Genomic DNA, 23,707 nt, shown 5'->3' on the forward strand with positions numbered 1-23,707 from the left:
AAAAAGTTACGTGAGTAGAAGATGGTCTGATTTCCAAAAGGAAAAGGCAAGCTGGGCAATATTTTGTTTCTAAGATTATTCAAATAAGATTTTAAATAATTAAAAAATGAAAAAAATAAGAACTAATTAATAGAAGAAAATAAAACCAGCGCAAAGAATGCTGGGAAGCTCCGCTTTTTACGTTTTGTTTTAAAAGACTGTTAAAATAATTAAATTAAATGAATTAAATTATGTCACCACATTTGATATGTTTGGTAAGTTTTAGGTTTATGTAAAACAGTGAATCAATTTAATGAATAAATTGTGGTGTTTTCACTGTAGACACTGTACACTGTATAAGTCCAAACTTTCCAACCTGAAAAGCATCCAGCTGTAAGAAGAGACAGACCCGGCACCACATTTAAGGCTTCAGTCAGTGGTATCCTTTATTGATATAAACGGACGATGCAGTTATTTTACTGTATGTGTCAGTGACCACGAAGTGTGACCACTAAGCCTGTTTCTTGAACACTTGATGACAAACAACATCTTCACAATACAGCTCCTGCAAACAGAAATGATAGAACAGGAAAGAGCGTTAGAGCAAAATCATCTTCATCAACTGGCCTTGTAATATGTAGCGACCCTAAAACCCAAGCGCAGCTGTTATGCAGCCATAGGCCGTTCATAAGAGTGACCAGTACAATTGGAGCCAGAGCATGCCACTGTTAAAAGTATAGGATCCTTGAGGAACTTTTGGAGGTTCTTCAATTTGAAATGATGGAGAAACCTCTTAAGGTGCTTTAGAAGAAAAGGGTTCCTTGCAGGTTCCTCAAAGCACCTGCAAAGCGATTGAAGGCTCACCAAGTGCAGTTTATCTCCTTCTATCCAGTGCTTCCATCCACGGTTGGCCTTCTCACCCTTTTGTCTACACACCAGTGTATCGCCCTCCCAGGTGATCAGGGTCTGTAAAGAAGAGCTCGTCAGTCAACAGTGCTGCAGCCTGATTCCGCTTTTCCCCACACGTTCACACTGAGCTACGTTTCCTACTCAAACACAGCTGCTTTGGCTCTGGTGAATTTGATCTGTACAGTCAAACACATGTGAGGCTGTGTAAATGCTTATTTTGAATAGACACGAAGACTCTTTTCAACCTGGTCTATGGGCATGACTTTAGATTTAATGTCTACACTATATGTCAAATTGTTTGTGGACAGCCCTTCTAATGCATACGTCTCGGCTACCCTAAGTTGCACCCATTGCTGACACAGATGTCCAAATACAACACAAATCAGTTTGGCTTTACTTGACATTTTTTATTTATTTATATATATATATATATATATATATATATATATATATATATATATATATATATAAATATATATATATATATATATATATATATATATATATATTATTTTATTATCTAAAAATATATATTTTATCATATATGTTATATTTTATTAAATCAATTTATATTTTATTCATTTTTGTGTACATGAGTAAATGTCTGTGTCCTAATATTTATTATTATAGTAGCATTATTTTAGAGATTTATTTGCCTCCTACCCTCATACACACACACACACACACACAAACACAGACACACATACATACACTGCCATGGTCCTACAACTTGAAGGCCCACTTAAAAAAGCCCCAAGTCACAACCCCTGTGGGCACCCATGTGTCCTCTTTTCGAAAAACCAAATATGGTCACCCTAGTTTTCACCTAATTGGTTGCTGTCCTGCTATATCTGTAGAGCTGGACTGTACCCTTCTGGAAGTGAAAGTAGTAATTAGCAACAGGGCTCCCAAGTGGCAAAACTGTCACTGTCATTGGGAGAATGACGGTAGTCAGCAACTGTCCTGTCCACACAGTTTCACCAAGACTGTGCGCTGTCCACCATTAGACTCTGCCCACATCAGAGGAACTAAAAGCCAGCTAAAAGTTAAAACGCCTGTTTGTCGTCTGAATGTTAGCTTGTCTTTTCATTCTTCTGTCCATTAATGTCTTCGTCCCTCCGTCTTTTTTCATTCATACATACACTATATGGACAAAAGTATTGGGACACCGGCTCATTCATTGTTTCTTTCGAAGAGTATTAAAAGTGTTTATCCTGCTTTTGTTGGAGGGAAGAAGACTTTCTACTAGACTTTTGATTGCATTCAGCGTCAAGAGCCTTAGTAAGGTCAGGATGTCGCTTGATCACTACCCCACCTCATCCCCAACTCCCCATCTTAAAAGTATGGGATGGAGCACCATCCATCATTCCAGAGAGCACAGGTCTTCCACTGCTCCACAGCTCAATGCTGGGGGGGCTTTATACCCCTCTAGCTTACGCCTGCATTCGGCATGGTGCTCATAGGTTCATGCATATCTGCTCCAGAGAGCCATGAGCTTTTGGCAGTACTTCTCTACTTCTCAAACTAGCTATGTGTGCATTTGCGTCAGCAATGGGTGCAACTTAAAGAAGCTGAATGCAATCGCCAGAAAGAGTGTCCGCAAACATTTGGACAATTTCTACTGTTTGTAAAAGATCCCAGATTTACTCATTGCTATGCTTGCTGTGTTTTTAGTTCTGCTGTGCAGCAGGAAAAGAGTGTTGCACAGAGAGCTGTCAATCAGTCGTGCTCATTAGAATATTAGAACCACGCCCAGATAGTTCTCAGATAGGCCAGATCAGTGTTTTTAAGGAGTGTTTATCCCATCAAACTAATTCCCTGAGACTAAAAGTCATTTCTAACAGCATGTGGTTTCTGACACTGTCTGGGATATAAGGGGAAATGTGTTCTTTGGCCCAACCATCGCTTTAAGATGGACCTTATAAAGTCCTGCCCAGTGTATTTTTAGCCCTGTGAGTGTACTTTGATGAATATCCTCTATTTGCTTTACATGATTTCCATCACCGGAGCCAAAGACAGTACTGGGATGGGAGCCAAGGCCGAGAGGGTGGGTAAGTGCAGGTCAAGCAAGACATGTGCCATTAAAGTAAGTGGAAAAAGACATAAGACGTTAACACCCATTCATCGCGCCCTCACCTTAACCACCCTGTTGTCAAGTCCTTTAGTGTACTCCTCCATCTCCTCCCCAATGGTGAAGCCCCTCTCGTAATTCCTGAAGGTGCTGAGGGTCTTAATCACAAACTTGTCTCCATCCTGGATAATGACCTTGGTCTGAGAGAGGAGGAGTGCGATCTTGCGTGTGGCGAAATCAATGCCTGCGGATGAGAACGAGCACATGTCCACAGTAAGGATGGTTCGAGTGTTTTCGAGCTGAATCCATATCATAACCTGAGCTATACTCAGAACTCCACTTCGGTACTCCCGCTGCAATCTGCAAGCAAGCGGCCCTGTTTACAGTGGCGAAATCAGCGCCAGTGTCTTTTCAGGCTTACCCAGTACTTTCATGAAGTCATCAAAGTTGTCATTAGTCTCCAGCACCCATCTCCCACTGAGGTCTACAGGCATGGTGGTCAATGGTGGACTTTGGGCAGAAACACTCTCGGGAGAGTCGGGTGCATGGTGTCCTGGCCATTTTATACGGGAGCAAGGGGAAAGGTCAGAGTACAACTGATAAGAGGACAGGGCAATGGGAGAGGAGTCAAAAAAGATACCCCCTGCCAAGACACACACTTGTATGCAATGGTTGAAGGGCCCATAGTCTGTATTTTCTTTTTTATGTATGTTTGCATGGCTTTATGTACTAAACCTCTTTAGCCCTTATGATTAAACAGCATTGCTGTACCTCTAAGACTGATATACAGTGCCAGCACGTCACAATTTCTGTTACTGTGAACAGGTAGGCCTAACTGATCTCCAAAAGGCATGTTCAAACATTTGAAGCTAAATTATTTTGTATTATTTTTCTTTTGTATAATTTCAGAGCACCAAAAAAAAAGTCTGGACAAGAGATTTGAGCTCCCAGGTAACTTTGAATAATTTATAATTTGGGGAATAAGTTTTATATAGTTTATTGGACATTTTTACCAATATAAAAACAAAAAAGGGGACTGAGAGCTTCATGGAAGTCAATATACACTTATAAGCACATGGAAATAGGCACTTTGCCTTCAAACACACTTCACTTCCACTAGTCCTTTTCCAGGCAAGAGCCCAGAGATCAGTCTGTGAGCTTTCACATTGCCTAAATATGTCCAAATATGGGGCTCAGATTTAAAGAGAATGACTGAAATGGAATTTACAGATTGCTGTCACTGATTCAGTGTAGGTGCTTTATCTGTAATCCAAAGAAAAAGACAATACAGAAGAATGTGCAATTAATGTGCAACAAATCTCAGGTAAAGACCTTGGTAAAGTTATTCTACCAAGGTCTCAGACATTAAATAGCTTTTCATGGCTTAGGCTTGTCCACAATCACAGTTGGGAAAGGTCAGGTGATGCAAATGCAAGGTTTAAAGAGTTTGCAGGCTCTTCAAATATTGTCCCAACAATTAGCAGCCATGGGCTCCTCTAAACAGCTTAAATAAAATAATATTATGGATGCCCACAAAGCTGGAGAAGACTACGTAGGGCGTTAGTGTTGTCAGGTAGCCGTTTCCTCAGTTTATGTCATTTAGAAATGGCAGGTGGAGGTCAAGGTGAGCTCTGGAAATCCCAGAAAACCTTCTGAGAGAATCCCCTGTCTGAGTACAAAAGACCTTCAGGAAGATTTAGCTGACTCTGGAGTAGAGGGTGCACTGTTCTACTGTGCAGAGCTGCCTGCACAAATATGACCATTATGGAAGAGCCATTAGAAGATGGGTGGACACAGTGTTTAAGCACTCCAGCAGCACTGCTGTGTCTGATCCATGTTTACCACCAGCGCAACGCACACTACTAATACACCACCACCACTGAGCCACTGCAGTGCTGAGAATGACCCACCATGACCTAAATGCTACCTTCTCTGTGGTGGTCTGTCCTGTGGGGTTCTGACCATTGAAAAACAGGGGAAAAGAAGGCTAACATAAGTATGCAGCGAAACAGATGGACCACAGTCTGGAATTATAGAACTACACGGTGCTCCAATGTGGGAAGTGGAGTTGATTTAGTGGACAATGAAGAAGAAGTGTAGAAACAAGGAGGTGACTTCAATGAAGTGGCTGGTCAGTGTATATGTTCAGTGAGTTTAGGGTGTATAGTGGGTGTCAGAGGGTGCAGATTTGGACAGACAAGTGGGTAAGGGGAGCCCATCATCAGAAGGCCACAGCCTACATACAGCAATTTCAGGTCCCCCCACCGAAATTGCACCAGTGTTGGTAGGATTGAGGTTGACCCATGAGTTGCACATGCTACCAACTACTACTCCCGGGCATGCACATGCAACTCTCACTGTGTGGCCAGCTGGGTGGTCCAGACAAAAGCCTTTGTATCTCATTTAGTTTTTACTCAATTACCAGTCAACACATTCAGCATGTTTGATCTTCCACACGTCTTTAGGCTGTGTTACATTAATGGAATTTGATTTGATGTGTGGTGAGAAATAAACTCCAAAGCGGAGAGTGTGCAGAATATCATCCAACTGGGTTTGTGCTGCGTTTCTCTCAAATTAGTTGACAGCTCAGTTTTAATGATTTCCTACCTCTGTTCTGCCTGCATATGTAAAAAACTACTTTCTCTCTCAACCCTGGTAAGCAGATGGTTCACTGTGGGCAAAGACGTTTATAGAGCATCTGCTTAAAACTGATGTATGAGAGAAATGTATGGACAGTAGTCACTGATTGGCACTGAATTCAATACAACATTGGACTGAAATCTACTCTTGATTTAAATGAATTCATAGGATATGCACGGGGGGCAACAACATGTGGGAATTGGGCCTTTCACTCCCTCAAAGCTAAAGGGTCCAGATTTGTGAATTTCCCACAAAATTGGGATAGCTTGAAAATGCAGTAATGGGTGGAAATAAGGAATTCATGTGGTGCATTTTATTGAGGGATATTGAAAAATGGTCTTAAATTAGTGAGTGAATATTGATTATTATGTAGAATAGTCGGCAGATAGTGAGAGAAGGGGCAAAATAGCAAGTTTGATAGCTAGCATGTTGCTCATAGCCAGCTAGAAAACCACAGAAATCAGTTAACTTTTACCAAGGTTATTTAGCTTCTCAGGCGATGGTTTGTTTGCATTCATAATTACCTTACAGTGTCCCAACATTCAGCAGCCATGGGCTCTTCTAACCAGCTTAAGAATTAAGTTATGGATGTCCACAAAGCTGGAGAAGTCTTTAAGAAGACAGCGAAGTGTTGTCAGGTAGCCGTTTCTTTAGTTGTTGATGTAATTAAAAAAATGTCATTTTTTCAGGTCATGAATAATCATAATTACCTTGTGAAAGCAGTAATTTAAGACCATTTTTAGAAATATCGCTGATAAACAGTGTTTAAAATGTTTAAAATTTCACATCTCTATTTTTTTTCACGGCAGGAGCTCCAGAAGGCTGGTGTATTGCCTCTCTGAATTAGAAAGCAAGGGGAGGATTTATGAATAAAAAAATCGAATAAAACAGAAAGACTATAATTTCTAAGCGCAGCAATCTGCTATTATTCTGGCGTTTGATGGAGTCACATTGGCAATATCTCATTTAATTCCACTTTTGTATTCCAAAGGGCATGCAGCAGCACTGAACACAGCTTTCTGAGTCTGACTGATGGCTTTTGTTGTGGCAGAGGGGAATTGGGGCATTAACAGAAAGCCTGACCTCCTGTTTAGCATAGAGCCGCCTGTCAAACGCTCCCACCAGCCCTGTAGCAGCCCTGTATTTATACAGAGCCATAAGTGGCACTTTTTTACATTTAAGCTGTCAGCTGCATGTTACTGGCCCGCGGGTGGTGGCTTAGCGGCATGCAACAGGAACGGTTCAGTGAAGCACTGTAGAAGCTAAGGCCTATTTTACAACTCATGCGTCACCGTGAGACTTTGGCATGTGACATTTCAGACTTACCTGGCATGTCTTTTAGCAACTGGCATGTTTCTGTAGAAAATCTCAGATTTGTTCCCTACATCTGTAAAAACAACTGCTGGGTTGAGTTTCTTTGGGATTCTTTTTTTAACCCCAATGCTGAGTAAAGCCCGTTGGGTCATTTTGCCACCCCTGGCTATCACAGTAACAACCTAGCCAAAGGGTCCATTTTCAGTGTGAATTAGGAACACCTGAAGAAATCGTTTTTTGTCAGCAGTCAGCAGAACAGCTTTCTGTCAGTCATGACCGTCAACCAAGCCAGGTTGCAGGTTGTTCCCCGGTGATGCCAAAGCCAGAGTCTCAGAGAGCATTACTGGCCTCGCTCTCTCTGGGTGGGATGAGGTTAGCACTGTTCCAAGCATGTTCAGCTGTCCAATTACACGTTAGTGGTAGTGTGAAAAGGACTGTCTGGCTTCATGTAACTTGGAGTAGGCACATGATACCACTTTGATTTTACTGGAGGGTCTTGTTGGCGATTAAACAATACACTATATGTGCAAATGTTTGTGGACACCTCTTCTAATAATTGCATTCATTGCTGACACAGATGTGTGAGAGCAGCTTGGCTAGTTTTGTAGACTTGTAGAGAAGTGCTGCCATAGGACTCTCTGCAGCAGATCAACAAGAACCATAGGCACCGTGCTGCCTAATGCCAGGCGTGGGCTAGAGGGGTATAAAGCCCCCCAGCACGGAGCTGTGAAGCAGTGGATCTGTGTTCTCTGAATTGATGGTTGGCGCTCCATTCAATATTTTTGGGTTGGGTTGAGTTGGGGATGAGGTGGGGTGGTGATCATCCAACATCCTGACCTCACTAAATGCTCTTGTTGTTGAATGCAATCAAATCCTAGTAGTCCTAGGAATCCTAGTAGTCTAGTACTAGGGTTTTACTACTAGTAGTCTAGTAAAATCTAGTAGTAAGCCTTCCCTGGACAGTAGAGTATACACTTGTATTTGACACTATGTCTTTGATTTTGGCTGAAACAATGAATGAGCAGGTGTCCCAATACTTTTGTCCATATACCTGGTCAGAGTACCATATCGTCAGTTTAACCCTGGGCATTCTGTTGCCACAGAACTGTCAGAAAAGAGGTCTAGCTAACCACTTTATTGGCATGTTGATCAGTGGCTAGGCTAGCAGTCAGTACTAACTGAGCATGGCAGGGATACCAGGGATTCATGTTGTATTTGCATGTCATTAGAGAACACTGATGCCTACAAACATGCGCTCTAGGCTTTTTTAAAATGTTTTTGTTATACTTGACCAGCAGGGGGCATCATGTACTAGTCCAGGATCCCAACCCTTCAACATTTTCCAGTCTACCAGTTAAACAAGATGGGCTAAACACTAAAGTTGTCAGGTCTAAAGCTGCTCATCTCGATGAATAAAGCCTCCTTTGCTGCAGAATTTGTTAGCCCCTCTCTACCCCATTTATCACTGGTTGACTCATCATCAACTTCTGACTGCAGAAATGATGTCGATTGGATATTACTTGGGTGCAGGACTGTTCTCAGCACAGCAGGGACACTGACATCAGAGATGTTGATCTGCTAGTGGCATGCAAGAGTGTGAGACACATTGGTTATTACACATGTCAGTTCTGCCCACTGCTAGCGCTGTGTATTCACAGATGAGCTACAGTCTCTAATTGTAAACCAGCCATGTGGAGTGCCAACCAGTTCTAATAAATCCCACAAGTATGCATTTTCATGAGATATGATTTCGTGACATAGTCCATGATTGCCCTGGTTGCTCCACAGGCCCTCTTGAAGTCGAAAAGAAAAGAGAAAGCAAGCAAAAAGGTTACCCAAGTTAGAAATGTGCCATGGCAGTATGGTAGTGTCAGATGTTCAGGGAGATAGAAACTCACATTCCATCTGGAAAAAGGCAGAAGAAGCTCAATATACTGATTAAAAAAAAAGAAAAGGAAAATTCCCCCGAAAAATCACGAATGCATAAATCTAGAAGAATGTGTGTTCTATATAAACTGGAGCTGAGCTGCCTGCTAAGCCACCCCCAGCCACCAGAGGGAGACACAGAACCACCCCACGTTAATTAGGGGCAATCAGCAAGACCTGTTCTTCGTTTACTTTAAGGAAGCCAGCCCTTGTTTCTGAGTTCAGTCTTGGGGTTCTCATTTCCACACGCCACCTTTAGTAGGGCTGTAGGGTTTTGCTGGCCTTGTAGTTTATAGGTTGGTGGCTCAAATCCAGTGTAGATCAGCCTCCAGTTTCTTACCTTAGCACCTGAGTCCCCACCCAAACTGCTCAGTTGATAGCTTCCTCAGTTTACATTGGATCCCCACACTAGGAGTTCCAAGTTTGAATTCACCTTTGGGTGTTTATGTGCTAACCAAGCAAATCTCCAAACACACTGTTAAGGCACCAAAATATTTAGAATCTACCCTTGGGTATTGATTATATGTATCCAGTCACTGTTTGTAAGGTTTGGTTTAATGTTTTCATTCCCTTTTATTCATCTAAACTAAAGTTTTGCATCATTTCATTCAATTGACACTGGTGGCTCAGTGGTTAGAGGGTGAAGTTATTGGTCAGTTTGTTTAGGTTGAACTGATGAAGCATTTTCTAGTGTATCAATGAATCATTAAAGTGATGCCTCTGCCTTATATCTCATTTACCCAAAGTTCTACTTTTATATTTCCAAATATACAGGTATATAAAACTGTATTTGAGTACTTGAACAGCTCTTGTCACTATTTAACAGATGATGCTATATTGTCACATAGGTCCCTGGTCCATAAACTAAAGTAAGTTAGCATTCATAGTATGATTATGGGCTTGTTTTTTGCAGCCACAGTACCTGGGGACACTGCAGTCATAGAGTCAACCATGAACTCCTCTGTATACCAAAGTATTATCTATCCAACAGCTAAAGCTTGGCTAAAATTGGGCCATGCAAAAGGACAATGATCCTAGTTTGTGTTATATGTTATAATTACCCAATTTTAAGACCTGCTAAGGAACAGATGTTTTATGATGTCCTCATCAAAGAGGGTGTACTTTTGTTTGTCACATGACTGTATATCAGTTTTATGAAAGATGCTCAGGGAAATAATGCTTCTTAACAGTGATATAAATGGAAGAAATGTCTGTCAGTTAGTTTTGTGTTAGTTTAAGGACCCATATGTCAAAATCAATGATGTCATCTTATGATTACTGGCATAAACTTTCATAAATGTCATAAATGTTCATGTATTCAGTACTTGTTTAGCCCCATATATTGATTAGTCCCTATGTAGCCTACAAGAACAGGGTTAGCTTTACATTTAACTGTGCATATGTGAACACTTAAAGTGGAGTAGAGCTACAAAGAATGGAGGAAGGAGACAGGGCTCTTACTAATTTACACTGTAGACGTTCTTTCTGGGTCACGTATCCACATGGGGTCTTGTTCCTCACTGAAGTTAAGTTACATAACATTACTGTTTCATTTCACAGAATGGCTGTGCTTTAAAGATATCTTCGGCAGTGTGTAAAGCCTTTTATTGAGTCGAATGTACAGTATACGCCCATCTCTTGTCAAGTATTACACATACACTGTGTGTCCAAAAGTTTGTGGACACTCCTTCTAATGAATGGATTCAGCTACTTTAAGTTGTACCCATTGCTGACACAGATGTGCAAATACATGAACACACACACGGGTTAGGCATCTATAGGGAGTCTACAGAGGCACCATTGGTGTCCGGCCCTGTTCGCATAGGTGGATATTTTTGTTAAGTGTAGCTTTTCTTCAAATTTCGGCCTCCTGTCCACTCTGGTCCACTCAAGCTCAAATGGTGTTTAAGGTGACTGAAAACGCTGTCCAGGGTGGAGGCTTGTCTAGTCCCAGTAGAAAAGTACTGCCAAAACATTAAGACTCTCTGGAGCAGATAAACATCAACCTATCGGCACCCCCATTGGAAGAAAAAGTGGTCCTTGTGAGTGTGAAGAACCTTCTACAAATCTGAGGTTCAATTCAAAGGTAATTAGGAAACAAAAGGTGGTTCTTGGCATCAAACAAGGTGTCATACAAGATCCCTTTTTTGACATTTTGATTTTTAGGATTCTTCTTCTCATTACTTATCAGGTTCACCTTTTGATATTTGGTTAAAGGTCAGTGTTTGAATTCGAAAGTCAAGACAGTTTTCCAGCAGGTGTCAGTAAAGGCTTGGTTGTAGGTAATGGTGAGCTCCTGAAGGAAGGCGCCTTTAATCTTCAAGCATAATCATCAACCCAGCTGGTGTTATTTTAGCAGCTGTGTGAGTTCAGTGGCTCAATTACAGCACAGAGTATGACAACGCACAGTAATGATGTACATATGGCTCAACCGTGAAAGGCAGTGAAGCACATGGTGAAAACAGAGGAGAATAGACCCAAGCAAACACATTTACTGAGGTCGACTAGAAAAAGAAACCGAGAGAAAGTCATGAGAGATTATCTGACCTAGAATAAGACTCCAGGTATGAGGTACACAAAAAGAGAATTTAAAAAAGGAAAAGCAACTGTTTGCCAATGAGATTGCATTAATTACATTACTTTTTTCCGATTGTCAGGATAATCAACATCACCCAACCACACCCTGACAAAATTCAGTCTGAAGCTTATCTGTGTAAATAATCTGTGTAAAACCTTAAGTAACCTGACAAAATTCTGTTCTGCCCCAATCTCACATTAATCTTACTGAATTCTGTCCAATCCTGACAGTAGCCTGAACAAATTCTGTCCAATTTTGACCGTAATCCTGACATGTGTCAGCACAACCCAACAAATGTCTGTTTAGTCTTTTACCAATCCTGATGGCAGCCCAACTATATTTAGTCCAAAACCAACTGCAACTGGACAGTATTCTGTCTGAACCCAACTGTAACCTGACAGTAACTTGACTAAATTCTGTCCAATCCTATCACCAAACTAAAGTCTATCTTGACTGTAACCTCACCAAATTCTGTCCAATCCTGACTGTAGACTGACAATTACTGTCAAAATTCATGTGCAACCCAACAAAATTCCAAAAAGTCTAATCTTTTACCAATCCTAATAGTAGCCCAACTATATTTTTGTTTACACCAACTGCAACTGGACAGTATTCTGTCCAACCCTGACTGTAACCTACTTTCTGTCCAATCCTGATTGTACACTGACAATTCCTGTCAAAATTCACAAGCAACCAAACATATTCTGTCCACTTTTTTACCAATCCTGATAGCAGGTCAACTATATTTTGTCCTAACCCAACTGCAACTGCAACAATCCTATCACTAAACTAAATTCTGTACAATTATGACTGCAACCTCACCGAATTCTGTTCAATTCTGACTGTAGGCTGTGCAACCCAACAAAATTCCAAAACGTCCTTTTACTAATACTGATAGCAGCCCAACTTTTTTTTTCTTCAAACCATCTGCAACTGGACAGTATTCTGTACAATCCTGACTGCAGCCTGATCAGATTCTGTCCAATCATGACTGCAACCTGATCAGGTTCTGTCCAATCATGACTGCAACCTGATCAGGTTCTGTTCAATCATGACTGCAACCTGATCAGAGTCTGTTCAATCATGACTGCAACCTGATCAGATTCTGTTCAAACCTGACTGCAGCCTGATAAGAGTCTGTCCAATCATGACTGCAACCTGATCAGATTCTGTTCAATCCTGACTGCAGCCTGATCAGAGTCTGTCCAATCCTGACTGCAACCTGATCAGAGTCTGTCCAATCATGACTGAAGCCTTATCAGATTCTGTTCAATTCTGACTGCAACCTGATCAAATTCTATCCAATCCAGATTGTAACCTGATTAAATCTGTCCAATTCTAACAATTACCAAATTGCATTCTGTCTAATCCTGACTGTAACCTACTTTCTGTCCAATTTTCCTGTCAAAATTCACAAGCAACCAAATTTTTTAAGAATCTTGACAGCAACTCAACTATATTTTGTCCTAACCCAACTGCAACTGGACAGTATTCTGTCTGAACCCAAGTTCTGTCCAATCCAAATTTGAAACCTGTCCAAATCTGTCCAAATGTGCTTGGAATGTGACTGTAGCCTTCCAAAATTCAGTCTTAACTGTAGCTAACAAAAAGTTGTCTGAACCCAACTGATCCCGACCACTACCAACTGGAGTCAAAATAAAACTCATCATTTCTAATGATACCATCTGTTAAATTAGCGTGTAGTGAAATGAATAGCCTTTTGACATCTGTTCAAAATTAAGTTAAAATACCACTTTAACCAAAGCCGGAGAAATATAAAATTCTGCTGCAGCTGGGGACCAACTTTTGACAAATATTTGAGCACATTTCTACTTTGTGCATTTTTTGGTGAAGATGCTGACTCACTGCAACTTTTCGCAGTATGATGCTGCTGTCAGCCACTAGCTTGGGCTCAGAGAATGATTTTTGCAGGCCATTTCCAGCTGGCACAGAGAATGAGTGTGAACAAAGCTTGGCCTTTAGTTGAGAAGTTATCAGCATGTCCGTCTGAATAACGAGAACAAAGAGCAGGAATAAAACTGACATGCCGTCACTTTCTGTCTCAAGCAAAAAAAAAAAAAAAAAAAAGAAAGAAAAGGAAATAGCCATGCAGAAGAGCAGGACTAGTCATCAGAGACCATTGTTTAAATGATTTCTAAATGAATTGTGTGCCCTGCCTCGGAGGCATTGTCTTTAAATGGTGCTAAGGGTCTTATAAGTTTGTGCTATTAGAGATACTATTAAACTGGTGCCTCAGCATGTAATCAGAATCTTGACTTGTCACAATCACTTTGTGAGTTTCACAAAAGGCACATTAGATTTAATGGAATACGGCCCTTCTTGTTCGCCTAGTTTTGCATATCAATTCCTGCCTACCGCTGTTGGTCTCATCACTTCTCAGATCAAATACGCACCCCTGCTGAACCTTCTACACACCCATGTGACACTTGGCCACTAGTTTAGATACTTGCCTGTAAAAAAGTATTCATTCCTTTGTATGTTTTCCACTTTTATTGCTTTTATAAATGGTCTTTTTTTTTTAAATAAATAAATAAATAAATTCCCACCCAACTTTAGGTAGCCAATTTGCCAACCCACTCATTACTATCTCACACTGGGAGTGTGAGGACTGGCCCACAACTCAACACTGATGCATCGGCTGGCAGATGCTTGTGTCAAGGCCAATTGTGCTCTATCGTGCTCTGGCTGCTGATGCTGATGGTATGACCAGAGATTCAAACCAGTGATCCTTTGGCCAGTCAGAGCCCAAATTTATCCCCTTTAAAGGCCTACTTCAGTAAAGGTCCAGGCATTCAGCGCTGGCAGTCTCCCAATTGTAGATCACAAATTGGTTGGTTAATTAGTGTTTCTGGCTACAAGTAATAATTGTCTTGGACCTCTTTTGACACTGTCCTCACTTGATCTTGGTTAGTCATAGTTTTGAATTGTCTTGGACTTCTTTAGACTAGGTCTAAACTCAGTCTTAACTAGTTATTGTCTTATCTTGGTCTTAGCCTCCTATAGAGGATGTCTTCATTCAGTCTTATCTATTTATAGTCTCCTACTTGTCTTGGACTCATTTAAATTCGGTCTTGACTAGTGAAGAACTTGGACTTGGTCTTGACTCTGCTTTAAATAGTCATAATCTTAAATTTGGTCTCAGAGTTGGTCTCAGGCCTCCGCCTCCTTTTGACTCTCGACTAGTATCAGTCTAGTTTTTGTCTTGGACCAATTTAGACTTTGTCTGGGCTCAACTTTAACTATTTATAGTCTTGGACTTGTCTCTGTCTCTTTTATACTCAGTCTTGACTTGATCTTGACTAGTCACAGTCTTTGTCTTGGACCCCTTCAGGCTTGGTCCTGAATTGATCATGGTTAATCACAATATTGGACTCGTCTTTCACTAGTCTTAAATCTTGAAAAGCTTGGACTTGGTCTTTAATCAACCATGAATAGTTATCATCTTAGATTTAATCAACTTACATTTTAGACTCAGACTGTCCTAAATTGATCTTGGTTAGTGGACTAGTCTTGAATCCTGGAGTTGGTCACGGGCCTCTGCCTCCTTTTGACTCTCCGCTAGTCACAGCTTAGCTCAATTTAGACTTGGTCTAGGCTCACCCTTAACTATTTATTCTTGCACTTGTCTTAATCTCCTTTATACCTGATCTTGACTTGATCTTGACTAGTGACAGTCTTGATTTGTCTTTCACCCATTTAGACTCAGTCTTGACTCACTCAACTAGTCATCATTTCAACTCATTTTGGACTTCTTTACACTTGGTCCTGAATTGATATTGGGTAGTCATACCCTTGGACCCCTTTAGATTCTTAGAGTCTTTATTCACTCTAGACTAGTCATAAACTTAGAATTAAGTGGTCTTGATAAAAGCCTCTCGTGGACAGAGGGATATTGCGCAATACGCTGAAGCGCCTGGTCCTTTATCGACCACCCAAGCGGCACATATCTGCATTTGCGCAACATTGGAAGCAAGAATTGATTAACCTAGCATCGGTGTGCCAACTATGAAAGTACATTTATACAAAAAACGCTTTTAAACATTTAGTTTTATTATGTTCTTTTGAAAAAAATATATTTTTTATTATGATATCTAAGTATGCCTTTGGCTGGATCTGAGTTTAGCATTTAGAATTAAAACAAGATAAACAATAGAACCAGACACTGGCTAATCAACGTTGCTCTGTGGGTCGCAGACTGATTTGCTTTTGCAGATGGTTGTCGTGAAAAACCCTACTCCTGGTCAATATTTTACTAATTTGGACCATGTCGGTAAATAAGCTCTGTAAGACTGATTTCAAAAAACAATAGGTAAGAGACCTGCAAAATATACAGAATAATAAAAAGCCTGTTTAATAACGCATGCATGTTCCAGCAGCAAGGAGAACATTTAAATCACTGTTTGTTTGTAGTAGGTGTGTGTGGTATAATCCCTCCTTATTGAACCAAATCCTTGTTTATTGAAGAAAGGGGTCAGTGCTTCAGTTGTAATAGCTCTACAGTTGCTCATTGATCTTAAGGAGCATTAAGAAGGGCTTCATTGGTCTTCTTCTTTTGAATTAGTTGCTAATTGACTGGCTGCAAGTCACTGATCTAAATTCACTCGACTTCTTTTCCTAGAGGAACGTTCCAGGAGTTTTCCATCAGGACAAGACTAAAGTTTGACAGAGAACAGCTGGACAAAGAACAGGGCGCTTGGAACAATGTGCTTTGGCCAGATGAATCTTGAGTCTAGCCCTGATGTTTTATTTAGTTATTTAGTAGGAAATCCAACTTTTGCTTTTTCTAATTGTTTCTGATGGTATTTTGACGTCAACTAGGGTAAGAACTACCTAGGGTCAGATCCTGTGATGATATTTTAGGATTGTTGGAGACTTCTTTACACATATTGTGGTCTAATTTCTGGTCACTCCATCTACAGAAGCTCGAAACCTTGGTGTAGTCATGGATGATTAGTTATCGTTCTCAAGCCATGCAAACGTAACTCGGTCATGCAGATAGCTCCTGTACAACATCCGGAGAATTCGACCCTTCCTCTCTAGAGAGGCCACCCAGGTGCTAGTTCAGTCTCTCGTCACTTCAAGACTTGACTACTGCAACTCTCTTCTGGCTGGTCTCCCTCTGCGCACCATCAGCCCCCTGCAACTTATCCAAAATGCAGCGGCAGGGGTCATCTTCAATGTTCCTAAATTCAGCCATGTCACTCCTCTGCTGCATTCTCTCTTCACTGGCTTCTCGTAGCTGCTGCCCGCATCAGATTCAAAACCCTGACACTGGCCTACAAAGCCAAGAACTGACCAGCCCCTCCATACTTGATAGCAATGGTCAAAAGCTGATCCACACCAAGAGCCCTTTGAGCTTCAAGTACGGCTCGGCTCGACCTGCCATCCCTCAAAATCCACGGAAGACAAGCGTCCAGGCTTTTTTCTGTCCTGGCACCAAAGTGGTGGAACGAGCTTCCCCTGGGTGTCTGAACTGCCTCGAGTCTTGAGTCGCTCAAACACAGACTAAAGACCCTCCTCTTCTGAGAGTACTTGGGCGAATAGCAGAGTGGTCATCTTAGCTTAGTGGTAACTAAGCTGAGGTTTGTGAGGTTTTTCTTGGGTAAATAGCAAAGCACTTTTGTAAGTCGCTCTGGATAAGAGCATCTGCTAAATGCCTTAAATGTAAATGTAAATTTCGAATTGTATTTCGAGATCTTTTTAAACCCATTCCCAGACTCTTCTGCATCTACAACCTGCCTTCCTCAGATAGCTTTTTGGATCTGGCTATGGTGAACTTCACCAATGACTTTACATTTAAGAGCAAATCAGATTAATGTCTGGGGTTAAGTAAGACAGGATCCTCCAGAATCTTCTCTAACCATGTTCTAATAATCTACACTGAGCACTGAGAGTTTTAACCAAACCTTGCTGAAACCGATTGAATGAATACTGAATAAATTATTGATGATCTTCGAGTGTAGCATGCTAGCATTTTTAGCCTCAATGAGTAAATCTGTTCAGCCCTGCGTTCACTCTGGTTCAGTTTAACTCTGGTTTTATTGAGTGCCTCATTAAAAATCACACATGATTGGCAGAGCTTTTCAGCTAGAGTTGGACATGTTTGAACTTGATGGAGTGGATACTCTGGTAAGTGTGTTTTGGTGAATTATGGGTGTATTTAGCAAAGGGCAGGAGCCTCAGCCATTGATTACAACATGAGCGGAAGCCGTTTAGCACTACTAATTACTCTCTCCCATTAACGAACGCATCATTGAAGTTTGATAATGGTCTATTAATTCCATTTTATTAAAAACATGTTTTAAAGACATTTCTTCATTCAATTAAATGACCTTCATCTTTCAAAACTGTTCAAGTTAAGATCAAATGTCTGTATGTTTAAATATGTTAGGGGAAAAAATGAAGGTTTTTATGGAGTTTACTAATGGGTAATTAGTACACCCCATAAAAACCAGAAGCCTAAGACACAATGCAAAGGTAGTAGGTGTAAGGAATTGGCCTAGGGCCTACTGTCCAGATGGAAACTGGCTTGTAAGACACTTATTTATAAGAGTCCAAATTAAGGCCAGGATCTGCAGACAGGTCCTGGCCATTTATGGAGTTAAACCAATTTAGCTGTTTGTTTTGTTTGTGAAATGTGTGCTTCTAACGTAAGATAATGACCTCCTATAGGCTTCTGTACAACATGGGACGAGACAGAGCCTGTGTCGAATATAGCCTCCCGCTAATGAAGTGATGAAATATTCCTCCAACAGTTGTGTTATTTCCATCTGATGTTTAACCTGATAAAGAAGAAAATGTGTGTAATAATGAGGGTCTATTTCAGTGCTCTGAGCTCATCTGAATGCTGCAGTTAGTGATGGTGCAGTTACTTTGCTCCCTCTCAGGTGTAGGAACACATAACAGGATAATGTAACTTCACAGTGGGTTTCAATGCTTTTCGCTGTACGTCTGTTAGCTAGGTCCTTAAAAATGGGAGGTTTTCAAGGGTTCTTTAATATGAGAACCATCTGAGGACCATCTTAATGATTAACTGGTTCTTTGCCTGGGTCAATATTTGTTCTCAATGATTGTAAGCAACACTATGTAGCATTTCTACCTTAAAATAGTGGCTTCAAAATCACTGTGATGCTCCATTGACAGTAACATCTGGAATTGCGTAGTATACTCTGGGTTCGGCACAAAGTGGACAGGACAATTCTGTATCTCTCAGCTTGTCCAGAAAAACGTGTCCTTTAGCAGTGTCTCAAAGCACAAATTAAACTTCCCAACTATGGGGGGAGCCCAGGAGTAAGAAATGCCATTTTTCCCCACAGTGTTGCTTAAAGAAGAACAAAAGAGATTCCAGCAGAGCGTTACCAGTCCAAGAACCCCTTAGAACCCTTTTCTAGTTTAGAGTTTATTTCTTCATGCTATGCTTTGTGGAAGCAAATGGGACCTAACTGTGTGCACAATTATTAAGTATGTATTTAAAAAAAAAAAAGTAAAATAACTGTTCATGACCATCTTTTCATCAGCTTTGAACGCACATTCATGTGTTCTAATTTCAGCAGGTGCAATTAGGTGTAGCAGCTGCCTTGTCGGCTCCAGTGATGGTGATGTACACGCATGCCAAAATACCCACACACTGCCTTAAAATTAGGCCTGCAATTAGGCAGCCTACAGTGACATGCAAATGTTTGGGGACCTCTGGACAAAATATCAGTTACTGTAAATAGTTGGAGTGAGAAAAAGATGGCTTGATGTCGGTTTTTCTTTTATTTATATATATAATATATATATATATATATTTTTTTTTTTTTTTTTTTTTTTTTTTTTTTTCTGCTCAATCTTTCAGAATTTTGCCCTACACCATTACTGTTAACTGACCATTACTTACATTTGCTAACATGAAATTTAATTACATTATGAACCACAGAAAATAATCTGAAAATATTTTTTTCTTCTTACAGTCTTCTCCTTCTCTCATCTTTGTGGGCATTAGTTATTTGAATTGATCATTGGGTTTGAGGAGTCAAAGGTTTAATATAGCTTTAACATTACCTGGCCTTTCCTAATGATGATGACCAGGAACAGGTCATAGCTCCAACAAGCTAATTAGGGTCTGAGACCTTGGTAAAAGTTATCTGAGAGAGATTTTTGGGGGGTTGCCCAAACCTTTGTATGGTGGTCCTTTCTTTTTTCCCACTCTTTTCTGTTGTCCTTTTACTATAGTACACAGCAGTCACTTTACAAACACACCAGACAACCAGGGGAATGACTATCAAATCCTGAACACGTGTGTAGTTTTGTTTGTTTTTTTTTTCAAAAGTTTCTCCCAAATTCAAGATGCATCTTCATACCATAACATCTCACTCTAACTACGGTGAGTACTACGGCAGTACTGCGGCAGTTTTCGGCCCGAGTGCCATTTTTAATTTTGGCCCAAGTTCCCCTTTAAGACCTTTCTTCCCTTCGTTCTGAAAAATTACCATACTGGAGATGCATAAATGCACAGCCTAACAACCTAAGAAAGTATGTCAGTCTACTAGGTACTCTTAATAACGAGGCTGCTGACACTGACACTGCTCCTCAGTGCAAGAAACCACTACATTATTAACAAGATGCTTGCAGGAATAGGCCTGAGGTCCCATACCTTGCCATGCCAAAATTCTGCAGTGGCTTTCCATTTCTGCCTTATGATGATATCACAAGCTCTTCATTTACACTCACTCACCACACCTTCAAAAGGGAGCATGAAATGAGGGCGTTATGGGGCAGCAGGCCAATGTCAATGTCGTATGCCATATTTTCCATGCCTATTTTCCCCTTTGCCCAAATGTAGTCAGTTAGTCGACTGGAGTTACAGCTGGAGTTACAGGCCTAATGTAGTTAGCTACAAGCATTAGAAGGTTATAAGCATTAATTAGCGTCAAGCTAATTACTCGCATAATCAACACACGTTTCTGCACTGTGTGCACAATTATTAGGCAAGTGAGTATTTTGAGTATATTGTCATTCTTAGGCATATTTTCTAACTCCAAGCTGGATACACTTGAGTGCTTAATGGATTTAAGAATAGCAGGTGATGTGTGTCTGTGTAATGAGGGAGGATGTGGCCTAAGGAGGTCAACATCCTATATCAAGGTGTGTACAATTATTAGGCAGCATTTTTCTACAAAATGGGCAAAATGGGCCAAAAAAGAGATTTAACTGACTTTGAAAAGTCAAAAATGACCAAAATGTCCCAAATGCCCCAAAAAAAAAAAAAATAGACCAAAAACACTCTTGAAATTGCTAAGATATTCTGGCGTGATCACCGAACCATCAAACGTTTCGTTGCAAATATTCAACAGGGTTGCAATTAACATGTTGAGAAAAAAGACGCAAATTAACTGCCAAGGATTTGAGAAGAATCAAGCGTGAAGCTTCCAGGAACCCATTATCTGCCAGTCCTGTCATATTCCAGAACTGGAGTACCAAGAAGTACAAGATGTTCAGCGCTCAGAGACATGGCCAAGGTAAGGAAGGCCGAAACCCAACCACCACTGAACAAGACGCATAAGCTGAAGCGGCTAGACTGGTCCAGGAAAATTTCTGAAGACAGGAAATATCTGCAGGTTTTATGGACTGATGAAATGAGAGTGACTCTTTACGGACCAGATGGATGGGCTCATGGCTGGATCAGAAACCTGTACACAGTAATAATTGTGCACACAGTGTATAAGCAAGCCAAATCCTTAACCTTAAAAAATGCTATCTATAGAAATGGACAAGAAAGCCTGAGATTTAAGGCAGGTAAGGCTTGCAGTCCATGACTTGTTAGCTACATTAGCCTAATAGTGCTAGGTGCAACCTTAAATACAAGAATGTTTTGGCTGATGGACTACTATTTGAGTAACTGGGAATTTACTTTTTTAGCAAGCTAATGCTTTAGGAAGGTCATTGACTTCTATGGCCCTTTAAAAACCCAACATTCAAAAAGGCGGCCCTTTTTGAGGCATTTCACTGATTTCACAACTGCAGATCAAGAACAAACAGTGCACCAGAGCCCCCTATAAGAATAGACATTACCCCGCTACCCGGCTGGGAAAAGTACCACTTGGACATAAGCTTATTCATTTACAGCCTGCATTCCGAATCCTTCTAGCTCACTTTTGAGACAGCGGACAGCAAAAAGACAGCATAATACCCAAGTAAAGCCCAGAAAAGCCTGGTAGCAGGGCTGGGGGAGGTCCAGCGAGAGCCACTCCACATTCTGTGTGTTGCTCTGATCCATTCCTTCACTCTTGCAGTGCATTTTAATACCATGGCAAAATCCAGGGGTGATGGCATCCTTTCTTGTGTTTTATTAGTTTGTACGTTCCACAGATCATCTGTGTGGGCTCATGTACCAAAAACATGCATAATTCATTTTTCAACATCCCTTTTCCCCTTAGAACTAACCAGGCTGTGTGTGTGTGTGTATGCATATTTGCATATCTTTGTCCAAATGTAGTTAATGTTGGGGGGAGGGGGCTAAAATTGTCTTCTTTACCACTGCACTGGAGTTACAAGCCTAATGTGGTTAGCTACATGCATAATCCTCATAATCATCACACACCTTTCTATAACACCTTTCTATAATTCTATCTATAGAAACGGACAAATAGAAGTTGCCAAAGAGATGGCCTCTTAATTTCCTGCTAGTGATCATGATGGACTACAGCTAATAGCTTCTCTGGGCTCACATGAAAAGGGTAACATCTCAGAAACCACTAACTTTGTGGGATGTTCTAGATGTGCTGTAGTGAAGGTGTACCAATTATGGACTACTTGCATTACATTGAGTGCCTCCCAATGACATAACCACAGGCCATTGATTCCAGAGGTGAATGATGACTACAGCGAATGTTACTGATCAATCAACGCACCCCTGTGAAGCAGTTAACCTCTATAATGAACACCTACCCGTCACCTAATACAGTCCATACTGTCCACAGCTTCTCGCTTGTGTCTTCTGAGCCAAGGTAGTTCTTCTTACTGTCATAATATTCTCATATGACTGTGTATTGGTGTCTATATTGCGATGCAGTCCGTTGTGTTATTCGTATTACTTAGTGTTGCTATACGTCATTCGGTTGTATAATGGCTCAATGCTGGGTTATGTTTTCGACCCATTGCTTTGTTCGACAGCTTGATAGTGGTGTGTATATCTTGTTCTAATGTGCTTGTAGAAGGCTAGAGTTTGCATTTCATCATTTCGAAAAGGAGCAATGACTAATCATCAGCCTGCCTCTGAATCCCCTTCACAGAAAAAGCAAGAACCTTGCTTGGCAGTAATGTCCCCAAGCTAGCCAACATGGCCCTGTTTTGGCAGTTGCAGCAGAAGTGGAGCGAACAGAGGCCACAGGGAGACGCAGGGATGGCTCAGTGTGTGGGATATTGATTATTCACACTCCTCGACTGCATGTTGTTCATGTGCAAGCTCTGGTCCGTTACACCCCACCAAACACTTGGCGGAGGCCACATTGCCTTACCCTCGTAACTGTTGAGCAAGGAGCACGGGCGCAGTTATTGGCATGAATATATTTTCTGTTGGGAATTTCTTGTACCACGCATACATATGCTACACATGCTATTGAAGAAAGCTCAGCTCAATAAGACATGTATGCTTGGACCCTTGGGGAACCAAAGACACAATAATGTGTTTTGCATGATATTTCAAGCATTTATTAAGAAAAGATATCCACCCACAATTCTCCCTGGCATACCTCACTTAGTAGCACTAACTGCTACCAATTACTTTTTGTAGTTGCTAATTAGTGTCTTATTGCAATGGAGATATTTCGGCCCACGTTCAGTGACACTTGCAGGACTTCAAGAATGAACTATCCATTTCAGGTCCTGGAACAAAAGTTCAACAGGGTTTAGATTGGGATATGTACTAGGCCATTACAAACGTTTCAATTTCCTCATTTTTAACTAATGCGATTTGCGTGTGTGCTTTGGATAATTGTCTTGTTGCATGACCCAACAGTGCTTCAGCTTCAGACAGATGACCCCCCTGCTGACAAATCTAACTCAAGACCACATGAAGAACTACAGCCATTTTAGAATACAATTTACCACCCTGTCACATTTTTCTGGGAATATTGCTCCCCTGTTTGAATAAAAATTATCATATTAGTGTGGATTTTATGCCTTTTTATGTTTTTTGAAGGATTAACATGTTTCATGAAGTGAATTTCTTTTCAATAAAAATTGCAATGGAGGAAATAGCACCCGTTTCCAAGAATTGCTCAGAATAC

The 23,707-nt window shown here is 40.8% G+C and overlaps 1 protein-coding gene across 1 annotated transcript; it reads right to left on the bottom strand.

Annotated features, from left to right (window-relative positions):
• Positions 1–490: 490 nt before the first annotated feature.
• rbp2b (retinol binding protein 2b, cellular) lies at positions 491–3,453 on the bottom strand. Its single transcript, XM_072688296.1, has 4 exons — positions 3,381–3,453; positions 3,025–3,203; positions 844–945; positions 491–544 (listed from the first exon to the last, which is right to left on the bottom strand). Exons 1-4 carry the CDS (start codon positions 3,451–3,453, stop codon positions 491–493), a joined length of 408 nt encoding a protein of 135 aa, XP_072544397.1.
• Positions 3,454–23,707: the final 20,254 nt, after the last annotated feature.

Source organism: Salminus brasiliensis, chromosome 9 (assembly GCF_030463535.1).
Source record: "Salminus brasiliensis chromosome 9, fSalBra1.hap2, whole genome shotgun sequence".
Lineage (NCBI taxonomy): Eukaryota > Metazoa > Chordata > Actinopteri > Characiformes > Bryconidae > Salminus > Salminus brasiliensis.